The sequence below is a fragment of the Kryptolebias marmoratus genome, linkage group LG4 (genome assembly GCF_001649575.2).
Source record: "Kryptolebias marmoratus isolate JLee-2015 linkage group LG4, ASM164957v2, whole genome shotgun sequence".
Lineage (NCBI taxonomy): Eukaryota > Metazoa > Chordata > Actinopteri > Cyprinodontiformes > Rivulidae > Kryptolebias > Kryptolebias marmoratus.
In genome coordinates this window covers 12,321,160-12,335,172 of record NC_051433.1, presented here as the reverse complement: position 1 = coordinate 12,335,172, position 14,013 = coordinate 12,321,160, and the positions used below count along the sequence as shown (strand labels likewise).

Below are 14,013 nucleotides of genomic sequence, written 5' to 3'. Positions count from 1 at the left end.
CAGCGGAAATCACTCGGATCGTTATCAGTTTGTTAGCTCGTCTCCTCCAAGAAAACTGGCTAATATTTCCAGCTAGTCTGAGCCAGGCCACTTCCAAACAAAACAACCCAGATTCAAAGATTCACAACGGTTCATGCCAACGATATTTCAGGAAGCTTTACGTTGCTGCCACTTTTATATCAGACAGTTATTTAGATAAAAGTTTGTGGTTATTTATGTTATGACAAGAAGATAAGGGAGACGAAAAGACTCAGTTTGTCATTTTTATTTTATTTTTACAATTTAATACAAAAGAAATGTCAATCAGAACACCCCAGGGATGAGACCGATCCAAGCAGCACAATCTGTCTAACCCAGGTTGTGAAACTGTGTCTCTTATAAAAGGCCTATCAGTGAGGAAGAAGTTTGAGGAAGAATTTTGTCACAACTGGAGGGCTATATCATCTGGTCTGTCATCGAGCTGTGAACAGAGATGCATCACACACAACAACTCTGTCGCCCCTAATGAGGACATCTCAGAGGGCCTTTCAGTGTCTTATCTGCGAATCCTCTTTTTCTAAAACAATAAACACTGAAGACCAAGTTGATCTGTGGTCTGTTACCAGCAATGCTTTATGTGAAACGTGTTGCTGAACAGAACATGTTACACATAACCAGCCGCAGTGATTATCTGATAGAAAAGTAAAGCTGTGGTTAAATCCAAAATAATAGCGCTTAGTTGAAGTGCTTCAAAGTGTTTGTTACATTTTGCAACATAAGAGACCACAAACTGACCTAGTCTTCATTATAAATAACCACAAACTTTGATCTGAATCCAGTCAAGGGCAAAACTTACACTGATGTAAAGTTTTTTTAAATTGTGTTTGTATGAACCGCTTTAAAAAAATTATATTAGAGATGACAGAAATATGTTTCAGAACTGGCCCCGCTCAGACTAGCCGTTAGCTCGTCTCCTCTGAGAGATCTCCTGCCTGACGTCACAAACTGCTAATGAGCTGAACAATTTCTGCTGCAGGTAAGACACTGACTGTTGGCTGATATGAACCCAAGTTAAACGCAGATGTTGGCAGGAGGTAACTGAATGTTAATGTCCTTTAAAGTCGCAGCACATGGTTATGCAGCTCACAGTTCCTCCTTAGCATCAAAGATTTAGTTACTTTAAATTTGACTTTGCTCATGTAAAAATAAAGTGAGTGTGGACGCATTATGAAACAACAAGGACAAGACAAAGAGACTAAAAAGAGACACTGCAAGCATAAAACACACAGATCTAGTTTGCGGTTGTTTTATGTTTCTGCTGTGTATTTTAGCATCTCTTTACGGCTGTTTGTTCTTTCCATTTTGGTTGTTCCGCCTCCCCGATCGGTCATGTTTTGTCTCTTTGTGGTCGTTCAGTGAAAACGTCTCGGCTGTTATGAGTCTTTCGCTCTCTTTGCATAATTCCTTTCACTTATTTTTGAGGCGTTTTACATCTTGTGGCTTTTATAAAGTTTGTTACGTCTCATTTTGCTTATCATTTGCAAACTTCATATCTTGTGTCACTTTGCATTTCCACTTTTGTCCCAGTCCGATCTTTAGTGTCTCTTTGTAGCCATTCTTGTCTTTTTTATGGTTGTTTAATGTCTCATGTTGGTCTTTTTGTCTCTCATGTAGTTAATCCTGGTGTTTGGGATCTTTTTACGTCCCCTTTGTTTCTCATAGTGGTTGTTTTGTGTCTCTTTCTGTAATAAAAGTAATAATTCTTGAATATGAGCAGAGGCACCTTGGGCCCGTGCAGTTTCTGACCATGCTTGTGAACCGGGATGGAGTCTCATCTTTAGTCCTTTTTTATTGTTTAAACACTGAGTTTTTATTGAAGTGGTATTTAAATCCACATATTTGGTGCTGAACATTAATCTTTTATACTTTATGTGTATAGTTGTAGATGTTTCCGTGTGTCCCGAAGGTTAGTTTCATGTCATGGTGTCTTGAGTATGTGTGTGGGTGTGTGTTTTGCTGGAGAGTGTTGTGTTTATGTGTTTCAGCAATGGTACACTGCCACCATGAACCTGCTGGGGACCTGGCTCACTGAACGCATGGATCAGCAGCTTCACGTCTACCAGCTCAAGATCCTCATCAGGATCACAAAGGTGAGAGGAAAAAACAAAGAAACACAAAGAGACACCTGCCGGGTTGATGAGACGTCCACAGTTTGCTGACATTGCTCTGTCACCCTGCAGAAAAAGTACAGAGACTTCCGCCTGCAGGGCGTCCTGGACTCCACCCTGAACAGTAAGATGTACGAGACGGTGCGCAACAGGCTGACCGTGGAGGAGGCCACTGCTTCAGTCAGGGAGGGGGGCATGCAGGGCATCTCCATGAAGGACAGCGACGAGGAAGATGAAGAGGACTAGAGCCCGCGTACTGACTCTCCAGCCCGTCTGTCCGTCTAACCCCCTCCCTTCCTCCTCCACTTCTCACCCCCACCCCCCTTTCACACTTTTGACTTTAGCCTGGTTACTGATGCATGTACCAACTCAGATAGCCACTCTAGGACCTCTTTGTCAGCTCGAAATGCCTATGAAGGAACTATTAAGTATAAAAATAGAAATTATAATGAAAAAAAGGGTAAAAAAATAACCATGATTGGCAGTTTAGCTGTGTCATAATAAAGATAGCACCTACCTTTGATCTTCACTCATTTCTAAATTCATTTCTATGTGTTACTAAGCAATATGGAGAACCATTTGTTTGACAATGTTGAGTGAGATTAATCGGTGTGTCCCTGTCCAATGCAAACCTATATGGCGCTTCTTTGTCGTACTCTACATTCATTAATGGTACATTGTCGTGATGACGAGTGTGTGGACCCTTTTCTTTGTCTTGTCTGTTTTTAAGTGAATGCCAACTGCTTCAGCCTAAAAAGAAAAAAAAAAACAAACCTCTGTATTTGTTCACGGCTGTTAAAGATAAACTGTCGTCCGCTCACAGTCGCTAACGTCGACAGGAAGTCTAGACCTGCATTTCTGTCATGTGTTGAAGCTATGTGATCTCATCTCGATTTTACCAATTAGACACGATTCAAAACTTCGGCGAGCGAGGATTCAGGAGATGCAATATGCTCATAGATCCATTTTGATAACTTGGAAGATTCTATTTTTATTTCAACATTTAAAAAAAAAAGAGCCTAGAAACAGGTTGTATTTTAATTAAGTTGCACTTTTACAGAGAAAAAGAGCAAAAAATGATTTTTTTTATTGAAAAAAAAAAAAAAGTTGGTCCGTCTTTGTTCTGTAACTGTGTAGAATGAGATGTCTGGCATTTGTTTGGGTCTCACTTTTGTTTTGTATATATTCTATAAATATATATAAATATAAAATGCTGTACATTGCATTCTGAGCCATCGCTGCATGCCTGTGGGTTCCTACCCCGCCCCGCTCCCCTCCCCTCCTTCCCTCCCAAACGCTTTCTGTTTTCTGTGTGAATTAGCTGGTGAATTCATTCTTGCTTTTGCCTTATGAAAGCCAACAGTTGTTATATGCAAGAGCTGTGGCCTCGAAATAAAAATTATTGTACATGTGCATCTTCTGTCGTGTTTACCTGCTGCACCGGAGGCGATTAGGAACAAACTGAAAAGAAAAGAAAAAAAAAAAGCAGCAGAGGAAAGCGTTAATCCAAGAGCCCCATCTTCTCTGAGCAACAATAAAGGCAATTACACATCGAGGGTGACTTTTTGCATCTTTGAGGGATCAGATGTTCAGAAAAATGCATAGGAACAACAAACTAAAGAGCTGAAAAACTCAAAAAACTCGATTTGTTTTCTTCACTGTTAATTTAGTGGTAGCCTACAGATTAAAAATTTAAAAAAGGAAAAGCAAATACAGCAAACCTGTGAAACAGTCCCATTAAATATTAGTCTATTTTATGCAACTTTAAATGTGCACTACAGTTCGTTTGAGAAATATTGTACTGAATCATATAAAACGGGACAATTCAGATGTGATAATTTACCTTTAAAACAGCCAATAAAAACATTAAAACTGAACTTTGCATCAATGAACAGGATTTACATGTTACAAGACCTATTATACTGTATCACTTTCACTTTTACTCAAACAATCTGAATAATTTATTCATCCCTGCTGTTCGCTGTCAAACTGACAGCAGGGGGCGACGTGAGGCACAGGTTCCTCATTGGACTAAAAGTCAGTTCATCTTTGGTCTGATGTGATACTAGAATGTTCTCAGTGCAACACTTGAATCAGATGAATTTATAGTATAGTATATAAAACGTGTTATAACACAGAATTCCTACAGTTTCCATTTTCCAATTTTAAGGCCATTTTCAGCAGTTCAGTACAAATGTTTACTGCAAATTTACAGTTAATACTGATTGTAAATTTCCATTTTTTATAAGGTGTTCAGGCATTTATCTCTGTGCTAACAAAAATATAAAAATGACAGATTTATACAAAGATGATAGCAAAAAGCAGCACTTACACAGAAAAAAACCCCTTTAAACTAGGTCCTAATTACAGTGCTCAGTCTTCCTACATAAAATGTGATTTGTAAAACTGTTACCTTTTTAGAGTAAATTAAAAAACATTTACTTTATGGCTCAAAGTGTTTATGTCACGTATAATACATCGTCTGCACTTATTTAGCATTCTTGGCTAGTTTCAGAGAATGTGTTTAAAAGTGTTTAACATTCACACATGTAGCTGCCTTGCCAAGGTGCTAAAATTCAGATCTATTTGGAGCTCGCGTCTCTTATATTTCAAGAAAAAAAGGTCAATTGTTTTTCTTTTTCTTTTAAAAAGCAGAGTAAGAGAAAAATGCCTCATAACTGACAAAAATGCTGGAAATTGACTGCATTTAAATAGCACTTCTCTTGTTTTCAGGCTTCTCAAAGCACTTTTACACGACAAGTCGCATTCACCCATTCACACGCACACGTGGATTCACAAATGAGGGCACCTTGAAGTTCAGTTTCTTGCTCTTGCTCTTCGGCATGTGGCGGGGGAAGCCAGGATCGAACCACCAACTCACTTCTGAGCCCCGGCTGCCCTCTGAATGACTTTTCACAACACTTATCCAGCTATGCTTTTCCTACCGGTATAAAAACTCTGTATACTGAAACAGGAGCGTGATGTGACCGACAAGAACATTTAACTTTCTTCTTTTTTTTTTAAATGGAGAAAAAATAAATGTAACCAGTGACCTGGCCAAAATGAGCTCTCTAGATCAAAAAAGTAAATGTCAGGAAGTTCTGCTGTAAATCCCTGCAGGGACCTCAGAGGAGCAGCTAATGATGCCTGGGACTTTGCTGTGGACATTCAGAGAATATATCGTTGGGCAACAGTGCCATCCATTAAAGAGGAACGGTACAAAACGGCTCTTCGAACATAAACACGCACACACGTACACACGTAATCTGAACGGCTTCGAAGAATGAAGCGTGTGGAGCTGGAGGGTCGTCGTCACACTGAGGATGAAACTCAATGACAGCAGGAAAAAAAAAACAACAAAAGATCAGAAGAAGGAAGTTTGTCATCAAGTGATTTCATCAGAAACAAAACCACACCAACAAATCAAAAGAGACCAAAGTTCAGGGTTGAAAAGGGATTATAATTATAGCCACAAAATAACGCGGAGACGGAGTTTCAGCCCAGATAAAATACAATTTACAGTCTGAATTTGTTAACCTCATTTCCTAATGTGAGGAGAGCATCACAAAGTAAGATTATCTGGAAGGCGAGTTCCTGAGGCTCGAACAGAAACATGCTGAACTCTGGGTTAAATTCACACCTTGGACACTGGAAATTGGTACTGCACGCTTCAACAGCTTTAGATTTTTTTTTTGTTTTTTTTGTTGTTTTTTTTTTTGTTTTTAATTCTTGTTGATTAAATAGATCTCAGGACAAAACCACTTACATGTTGCAAACTGGAACCACATCTTTGGTTACAAATAAAGCATCAACCCACCAAAAAGAAAGTACAGTGTCTATAGAAAGTTTTCACCTCCTCAAAATGTTTCCTTTTTCATGTTTTATTTCCTTGAGAGTTTGATTCTGGACACTGATCAGCAGCAGGTAAAAAAAAAAAATAAATAAATTCATGGCAAATAAAAACCATAAAAATATTTTTTGATATTTAAAATATTAGATTACAAATTACACCTCTGCATGAAGATGGTGTTAAAGATTTATTTCTGGCAAAGAAAATTTTGATAAAGACGCATAAATAAAAAGATTGATCAGAGACGGGGGGTTAAGGAAAATTTCCAAGGCACTGAACAGCATCTTCACAAGCAGTGGAGATGCTCCTCTTCAGTAAAATCCAGTTAGTTCCTGCAGACAAACGGTCGCAGGAGCTGCAGCCGTTTGTCTGCAGGAAGTTCTTAAAAACAAAGCAACGACGACCCGGAGTGGCAAAGTCTGAGTCGAGAAAAAGAGGCAGGAATTAAAAAAAGCTAAAGATTTACAGCAGCTTTGCAGTGTTTCATACATAAGAAAAGAGAGCTTTTAAGTTTGGAAAACTGGAACTGAATCCAGCAGCGTTTCTTTTCACCTTGATATTAAAGTAATTTTTTTCTTGCATGTTGATCAGTGTCAAAAATAAATCCCATTGCAGCAAAATGCAATAAAACATGAAAAACGTTGTGCAGAGTGAATCCTTTTTTTTTTGTTTTTTTTGTAGGCATTGTGTCGGTACATGTGTTAAAAGCTGAGCTGTGACTGCTGAGGTTAGAAAGCAACAAAAAAAACCAAACTGGAAACGATGAACAAAAACATGATGGAATGAAGGAAGATCCGTAAGCTTAACATACAGAATCTTCCAAAGTATCAATCTAGTAGTACAGAAAAAATAATAACAGCGGGCTACTAAGAATATAATATATATAGATATGTATATATATTACAAAACAATACAACAATATAAATCCCTGTAAAAAGCAATAAATGTTCACATTAGATGTAACACATTTTTAACAAAAACAAAAAAAAGGATTAAGTACATTTTACAAGACAGCAGTGAGATATTGGGACGATGACGTAGAAGCAGCTGTGAGTCTCTTCATGTGTGACAAAAATACATGCTGGCCTGTGTTACGATGTGAACAAGTGTTTCATGACTTCATTGTAAGTGGATCGCCTTCAACTCGTCCTGGTCTTCACGCTTCAGGTCCGTCTCCATGCGGTCCAAGATCCCTTCCAAAGAAAAAACTCTCCTCCTCCTCCTCCGCCCCCAGTTTCACTGCGGCGCCGAAATTTCAACGGTGAAAAATCTCACTGGGTAAATAGGCAGTAACACTGATATTATAGTGCAAAGTGGACAGAGCTGCTTTTCCTCATGTCAACTTAAACAGGTGCAAACGCTCAGCAGGAGAACATTTAAAGACGAGGAAAAGAAAAAAAAAAAAAAAGGAAAACTAAAAAGGACAAAAACATAAATATCAAAAAACCTTTCATCAGTATAAAAAAGTAATAAGGTTATTCGTTTAATCAATAGTCTGGCAAAAAGGCCTCAGAAAAGTTCTTGTTTTTTTTTTTGTTTGTTTGTTTTTTGTTTACAAATTAAGTGCCTGCAAGAAAGTCCTCAGACGAGGGACTCCATGCTCTCTGCGGGGTCCGACTCGTCGGCGATCACCACCGCCCCGTTAGTGTCCATGTGAACGGGACTCAGGCTGCTCTCTGTGTGACTCACCAGGCTGAGCATGGCTTTGTAAAGGTACTGGTACTGCTCCTGCGCACACAAACACAGACAGACAAAAAGTTTAACAACAATAAGCAGCACTTAGCTTCCTATTAGATTTTTTTTTTTTACTGAATGAAAGCGAATCACCGCTGTGGATGAATGCAACTGAATGAGACCACTTTATTTGTCATCAGTTAAACTGGACTTTTACTCTGAAAGTGTGTGAACTCACTGAGGTGAGCCCCCCCCCCCCAATCAGCCTACAACCTCTCCCCATTGTAACCTCAATTTTTGCTCTCTTGGCTCTTGGATCCGTGGGGCGTGATCTCTCTCGTCTTCATCGATTGCCGTGGAGAAGAGCAGCAGAGGTCTTCGACTGAGACCCCGGGACAAGTGTCCTGCTTGGATCACTAAGTGGTCTGCAAGGTCAGACTCATCTGACGTCAGGATCTCACAGGGCTGCAGCTGCTGGAAACTAGTTAGCGAGCGGCATTCACGAAGGAGTCTCCAGAATGCCTTTGTATCCTTCGCTGGAGTTCAAGTCTGTTTCTGTCCGTCTCTCATTAACCTGGCAGTCAGGGAGTGACAGACACACACGTGTGCGGTAACCAGAATGAGTCACTGGCAGCAGCCCTAACATTTCTTTTGATCTTGGTACTCTTTATACTTCTTATACAGTTTTGTCTTAGGTTATTATAAAATTGATGTTGGAGTTTTGGGCAGCAGCTGCGTTGTCACCCTTCAACGTTTCTTCAGAAATCTTTACATTTTTGCTCCTATTTGACCACACAAGGACCTTCGGGTGTTGCTTTAAGCAGCAGGAAATAGCTTTCTGACCACTCGGGGGCAGCATAACAAGGTATGAAAAGAAAATACTGGGAGCCTTAACCTGAAAAATAAAGGTGTTTGGAAACAATCACATTTTTTAAATTTATGCTGCTATGAATTTAAAACTGTCCCACAAGTGTTTGCGTCTTCAAACACATATAAAGGGCGCGGCTTTTAAACTTTGTGCATTGTCGCCTCCAAATGCTCAAAGGCGGGCGCGGTTTTCTCTTGTCGTCAGTGGAAACTTACTATATCAGTGAAGACTCCCGGCCTCATGAGATTGATCATCTTGGCCACCTGATAGATGTCGACGACTCCCTCGTTGTCCAGCTGCTGGGACAGCGTGGTGAGGGCGCAGAGCATCCCCGCCGACACCGCTCCGTACCTGACACGTGTTCACAAGAGGCAGAGTTTCAGGACAGGGACACTTAGGCTTCTTTTAAAACCTATTTTGTCAGAACCTAATTTTGAAAAAAAAAAAAAAAACGAGGGGACATCATGCTCCCTTATTTATTCTGTGAAAAGATTGTGCGCAGATTTCAGTCAGACGGCGTGATGAAGACCGTTCGGATATCTGACATTCACTCTAACAGCAGTCGAGGCGCTGATGGGAGCAGAAAAGGCATCAGCTGGGAGCCTGGAAGCTGTCGTGGTTGCCTGGTTACCAAAAGACTTTGGCCTTTTTGTTTATTCTGGTGGCGGCCCGTAGACTCTCTGCGCTGGTAGACACTTAAGGACTTTAAAACCCCAAGCCACGGAAAGCACTCAAAATTTAGTGGCTTACTTTCTCATCCTACTTGTGCAAACAGAACAACTGAGGGAAGGTAATTACACTCTGCAGAACATTTTTTTAAAGCACTTCTATCTTTTTACATCCAGACCGAGGTACAAAAACAAAACGGCACAGAGGATCAAACATGTTTTTATTAACCCAGAACGAGTTAAAGGAAGTTTAAACTCAACACTTTAGAACGGGGGGACATAGATTTAACTTAAACTAGTTATTGCCCTCTCATGTTTGAGTGCCTGTGTGTGTCTTGTACCAAAATATCTTTGGGCAAATGTTAATGAAACTTGCAGATTAATCATCGAATGTACATCTACAACTGATTAACTTTTAGAGTCAACTTGATTTAAAATGGCTGCCACCGCCAACAGGCCTTAAAAAAAACAAAAAAATGGATATAACCTAATCAGCTATACAGCGATTCAGCTAAATTTTGATGTGGTAGAAGATCTTTCTTTAAAATGATAAATATTTAGAGTCAGATAGTCTGTTAGAAAAGTATCTCATGTATCAGGATGGATTTTAATGACACTTTCAGGAACTAATCATTGGATGCATATCTGCGACTGATTACCTTTCAGACCCAACCCCATTCAAGATGGCTGCCACAGCCAACTGATGTTAGAAAACACAAAATGGCAACGACTCAGTGGATTTTACAGATACTGAGCAAAAACTGAATGTGGTATTTGAGGGTCATTCACAACACATACTCAAAATCTTGCGATGTCACATGAGGTTGTGGAGAACGGTTACAAGGTTTCTGAACATAAGATCTTCTTAGTTTAAAAGGTGGCGGGCGATATGCATTCATTCAAGGAATGCTAGGGGTTTAACACTTACTGATTAATTGGGTTTTCTCTCAATATCATCCTAAATTATGTTTATTAACAGCGAGCAAAGAGGTTGTTGTTTGATAATCACCGTCCAAATGAGCTGAAATAAATGAACAACTTTTATTTTCATTCAGTTAAAGAAGCATAAAATAAGAACTTGTACAAATATGTCCCTTCTTTATTCTTTCACAAGGAAGCAAACCAACAGTAAAAACTGATCAATAAGAGTGGGGCGAGAAAATTTTCTCAGGGTTAATAAGGATTTCACACCTCTGAGGAAAGAATAAGAGGATCTTTCACGGTTGTCTATTTTTAATTAATCTAACTGGGTGAACAAAAAAAAAACAAAAAAAACATTAGGGTGCTTTACACAAAGACACGTTTTAAAATAAGCACAATTCCTTTTTAAAGTTCTACCGCATTTTAAAACAATAAATCCATCAACGCATTCAAACAAAACCAGCGTACGGTTTGCATTCTTCAAAGTGTCAACACTTTACCAAAAATAAGAAGGATCAAATCCTCTGCAGGGATTTTTATCAAAGGAAAAAGTTTAAAAGAACAACTTAGATTCAAAGAAACATAGCAGATGCAGCAGCTCTAAGCTTCGTGTTGCTCTTTATTTTCAAGGTGCAACGTTTCACTTGGCTAAAGTAGTTTGGTGGTAAAAATGACTTTACTGTGTAGAAAACTTTGGCGCATTGAACTTCCACAAAACTAGATATTTTTAGACTAAACGTCAATTCAGAAAAGGAAACAAATATAAGTTAAAAAGATAATTTTTTTAAGCACTTATTCTATTACATCAGAATAAACCACATTTATGAATGTTAATAAAAAGATATCTCGTTGTGCTACTACTTTATAAGGCTTAAATTAATCAAAGCCTATTAGGATCTAATTAAATAAACAGCCTTTTCGCTCATTATTAATATGCTGTAATTAGGAAGTTCTTAAGAGAAAACTCAGTTACTGTTTTTTCAGGGTTAAAAAGGGTCACTGAGTAAAAAAAAATAAGTAGTAACAAGTTAACCAAGCAAATAGTTGGTGCTTAAATTGTGTTCCGTGATCTAAGGTTTTAGTAAACTTGTTAAAAACCTTCATTACGGTTGACTTGATACTAAGAAAACAGAGGTAAACATGAACGTACTCATCGTGCACGATGGTGGGGCCATCTCGAGTCATGGCTTCTTCTTTGATGACTCTGATGAGCTCGAAGGTGCTGCTGAGAGGAGCGTCAGGGTTCGGCCACTTAGGGCACTGAAAGTGTCTCACCTCCAGAACGTAATCATCCTGTTAAACACAAAAGGGAGAGTTTGGACCTCGTGGCAAACTGATTTCCTGTAAGAACTGTTCGAGAACTCCTCGGGCACCTGTGTGGCCTCTAGGATGAAGTCGTGGATGATGATCTGCTCCTCGTTGGAGAGACACAGCCTGTCCTTACTGATGAGCGTGACGGTGAAGGCGATGCAGTTCATGGCCTCTTCCCGACTTGGCCAGTAAACAAATTCATCCTCGGCCTGGAGGGAAAAAAAAAAAAACACGCGCCATCTTTAATTTCTTCACGATTAGCGTTCCTTCAGATGATTAAAACTTCCATTGTTACTTACGAGACCCTGGTTGTCGGGCAACATGACAATAATCTGAGCGTTGTGGTCCCAAATCATCCTCCAGAAGTCTGTGGTGGTGTGGGGCAAAGGATGCTGGGTAATGATGAACTCATTACTCCTGTAGTAGCCCTAGTGTGACAGAGTTGAGCTGTTAGCCTTTCTAAAGGATGACTGCTCCACGCAACTTATTTTCCAAATTGTCATTTTCAGAGGCTCAATGGCCGCAGATAAGCAAATGTGACTCATTAATAATCAACACTGTACCATTATGTAGGATGCATTAATGTAATCTGTTCCCTTCATCCCTGGCAGGGTGGTGAGTCCAACCCTCGCTCGCTCCGCTGGTGAGGCACAGATAGAAAAACAAGCTTTAAATCACAACCCAGGCCTCCTTTATATCACACCGGCTGATAATGCACACATTCATTATCAGTCCTCACTGTTGCTATAGCAACAAGTACCTCCTTTTCTCCTGTCAGGGTGCCGAGGACGCACAGAAAGATTAACTTATAGGATTATAGAAATGGATTCTAAATTTAGAATATGAATTGTTTTAATTATTTGCAGACTGAAGGAGAAAATGACGTGGAAATGTGCACAGAGAAATGCTGCGACTGGCTATTTGTTCAACCCCCGGGTCGGACGCGCAGATGCTGGAGTAAATACTCACAAGGAACCACTGAGGAGTTGCGGTTCTTCTCCTTGTTGCAGTCTTTGTGCGCACTGAAGCACTCCACAAAGCGCATGTTGCACTGACTGAGCAGCTGAAAACAGAGAAGGCGAAAGCGTCTGAAAGTGGTCCTGAAAGCGGCAGAAAACTTCCACTCCAACGTGATGAATAAGATCTGACATTGTTTAGCAACCTGAAATTAACAGCACATCTTTCGCGTTGATGATGAGCGCGTGAAGCTGGGAAATAAGTGACATTATGTGAGCAATTATTTTTCCCTCTCCTCACGTTGAAAGAGGAGCAGCTTGATGAAACATTCATCAAACTTTGCATAGCGCAGCGGGGGTGACAGACATGACTTTATTACAGCTTACATCAAAGACAATTTCAATCTTCTTCTTTTTTTTTGCGTCTGGAAGTGGAAAGCCACCGTGGTTGTTGCTAACAAGCTTCTGATCCAAAGACCACCTCGGATCCAAGCTGACTGTGTTACGGCAGGCTGTGACGGCTCGTGTGCCCGGAGAGCTCAGACTCACCCTGAACTGCTTCTCGAGCCGCGTTCGGCCGGCCGAGCCGGGCGTCAGGATGCTGCTGACGTAGCTGTGCAGCTGCCAGGCAGGTACCTCCGTCTCTCTGCTGAGGATGGCCTCCATCAGTGCATCGTGGATGAAAACATACTGCTCCTGACGGGGAAACGTGAAGCATAAAGCCTTAAGATTCATCCCAAAGATACATTTCATTTCAGGAAATTTTGATTTTATCTTTAAACGTACTGAAATTGGATTAACAAAATGGTCACTGAGAACAAACTACAATGCTGTGCTGCCACTTTAAGACAGTCAGCAGAGGAGCTGCTGCATGGCTTTGTTTGTCCCAGTAGAGTTACCGTAGCTTCCTGTAATAAAAACATGTTGCAGTAATGTTGTGTGTTTTTACATATATTTAATCTTTTCCTTGCTGAACTTGTAGAAAATGTCTGTATATACTAGTTTAAGTTACCACATGACTCTTGTTAATGACTTTGAAACATTTGATTTGTAGCTAAATTTCCAGTCATTAACACAATGCTAATTTTGGTCAGCAGCAGCAGTGATTAATAGGGTTTTTGTTGTTATTGTGCACTTTTTATCAGACATGGAAATACATAAGTCCAATTACTTATGTAAATAAATTCACAGTCATTTAAATTTCAGGATAATCAAACTGCATTAATAACTTAAATTCACATCACAGCCCTCTGAATCTAATCAAATGGAATTGTGAGGCACCTAAAGATTCACATCCCTATTTTTAATGTTAAACTTTATTAAATAAATGATTAGATAGAAACCAATCCAATTTATTCAGATTTAAAGATACCTGAAGTATAAAGTATGGAGGGATGCCTGAGAACAGTTTGTGTGGACAAACGCAGGTCTAGAAGCAGACTGAGTGATCAGCTTGCTAAATGTCTTTGCCATTTTTTAAAATAATCTGCATTGTTACGTCAGAGTAACACTTGAAACCACATTTCTGTGTTAACACTCCTACTACAACTGTTATGGTAGGTCCAGCACAACACCAACAAACCCCAAAGGAAGATAACCAGATTATTATATATTTAAT

General features: G+C 39.7%; 2 protein-coding genes across 13 annotated transcripts in view; one reads left to right on the top strand and one right to left on the bottom strand.

Moving 5' to 3' along the window:
* cadpsb (Ca2+-dependent activator protein for secretion b) overlaps nt 1–3,562 on the top strand; it is an 85,882-nt gene extending 82,320 nt beyond the window's left edge. For all 12 annotated transcript variants that reach the window (XM_037975218.1, XM_037975217.1, XM_037975216.1 and 9 more), the window contains 2 exons: nt 2,025–2,129; nt 2,220–3,562. In XM_037975218.1, coding sequence (XP_037831146.1) covers nt 2,025–2,129; nt 2,220–2,393 — 279 coding nt within the window. In that variant the 3' untranslated portion in view covers nt 2,394–3,562. The remainder of the gene's footprint in view (nt 1–2,024; nt 2,130–2,219) is intronic.
* A 2,243-nt stretch (nt 3,563–5,805) lies between these two features.
* Nucleotides 5,806–14,013, bottom strand: part of ca16b (carbonic anhydrase XVI b) — a 117,531-nt gene continuing 109,323 nt past the window's right edge. Inside the window, exons 22-29 of the mRNA XM_017408384.3 lie at nt 12,945–13,091; nt 12,409–12,502; nt 12,003–12,079; nt 11,739–11,867; nt 11,502–11,648; nt 11,279–11,421; nt 8,755–8,890; nt 5,806–7,725 (exon numbers count right to left, since the gene is read on the bottom strand). Of these exons, the coding sequence (XP_017263873.1) occupies nt 7,579–7,725; nt 8,755–8,890; nt 11,279–11,421; nt 11,502–11,648; nt 11,739–11,867; nt 12,003–12,079; nt 12,409–12,502; nt 12,945–13,091 (1,020 nt within the window). The 3' untranslated portion in view covers nt 5,806–7,578. The remainder of the gene's footprint in view (nt 7,726–8,754; nt 8,891–11,278; nt 11,422–11,501; nt 11,649–11,738; nt 11,868–12,002; nt 12,080–12,408; nt 12,503–12,944; nt 13,092–14,013) is intronic.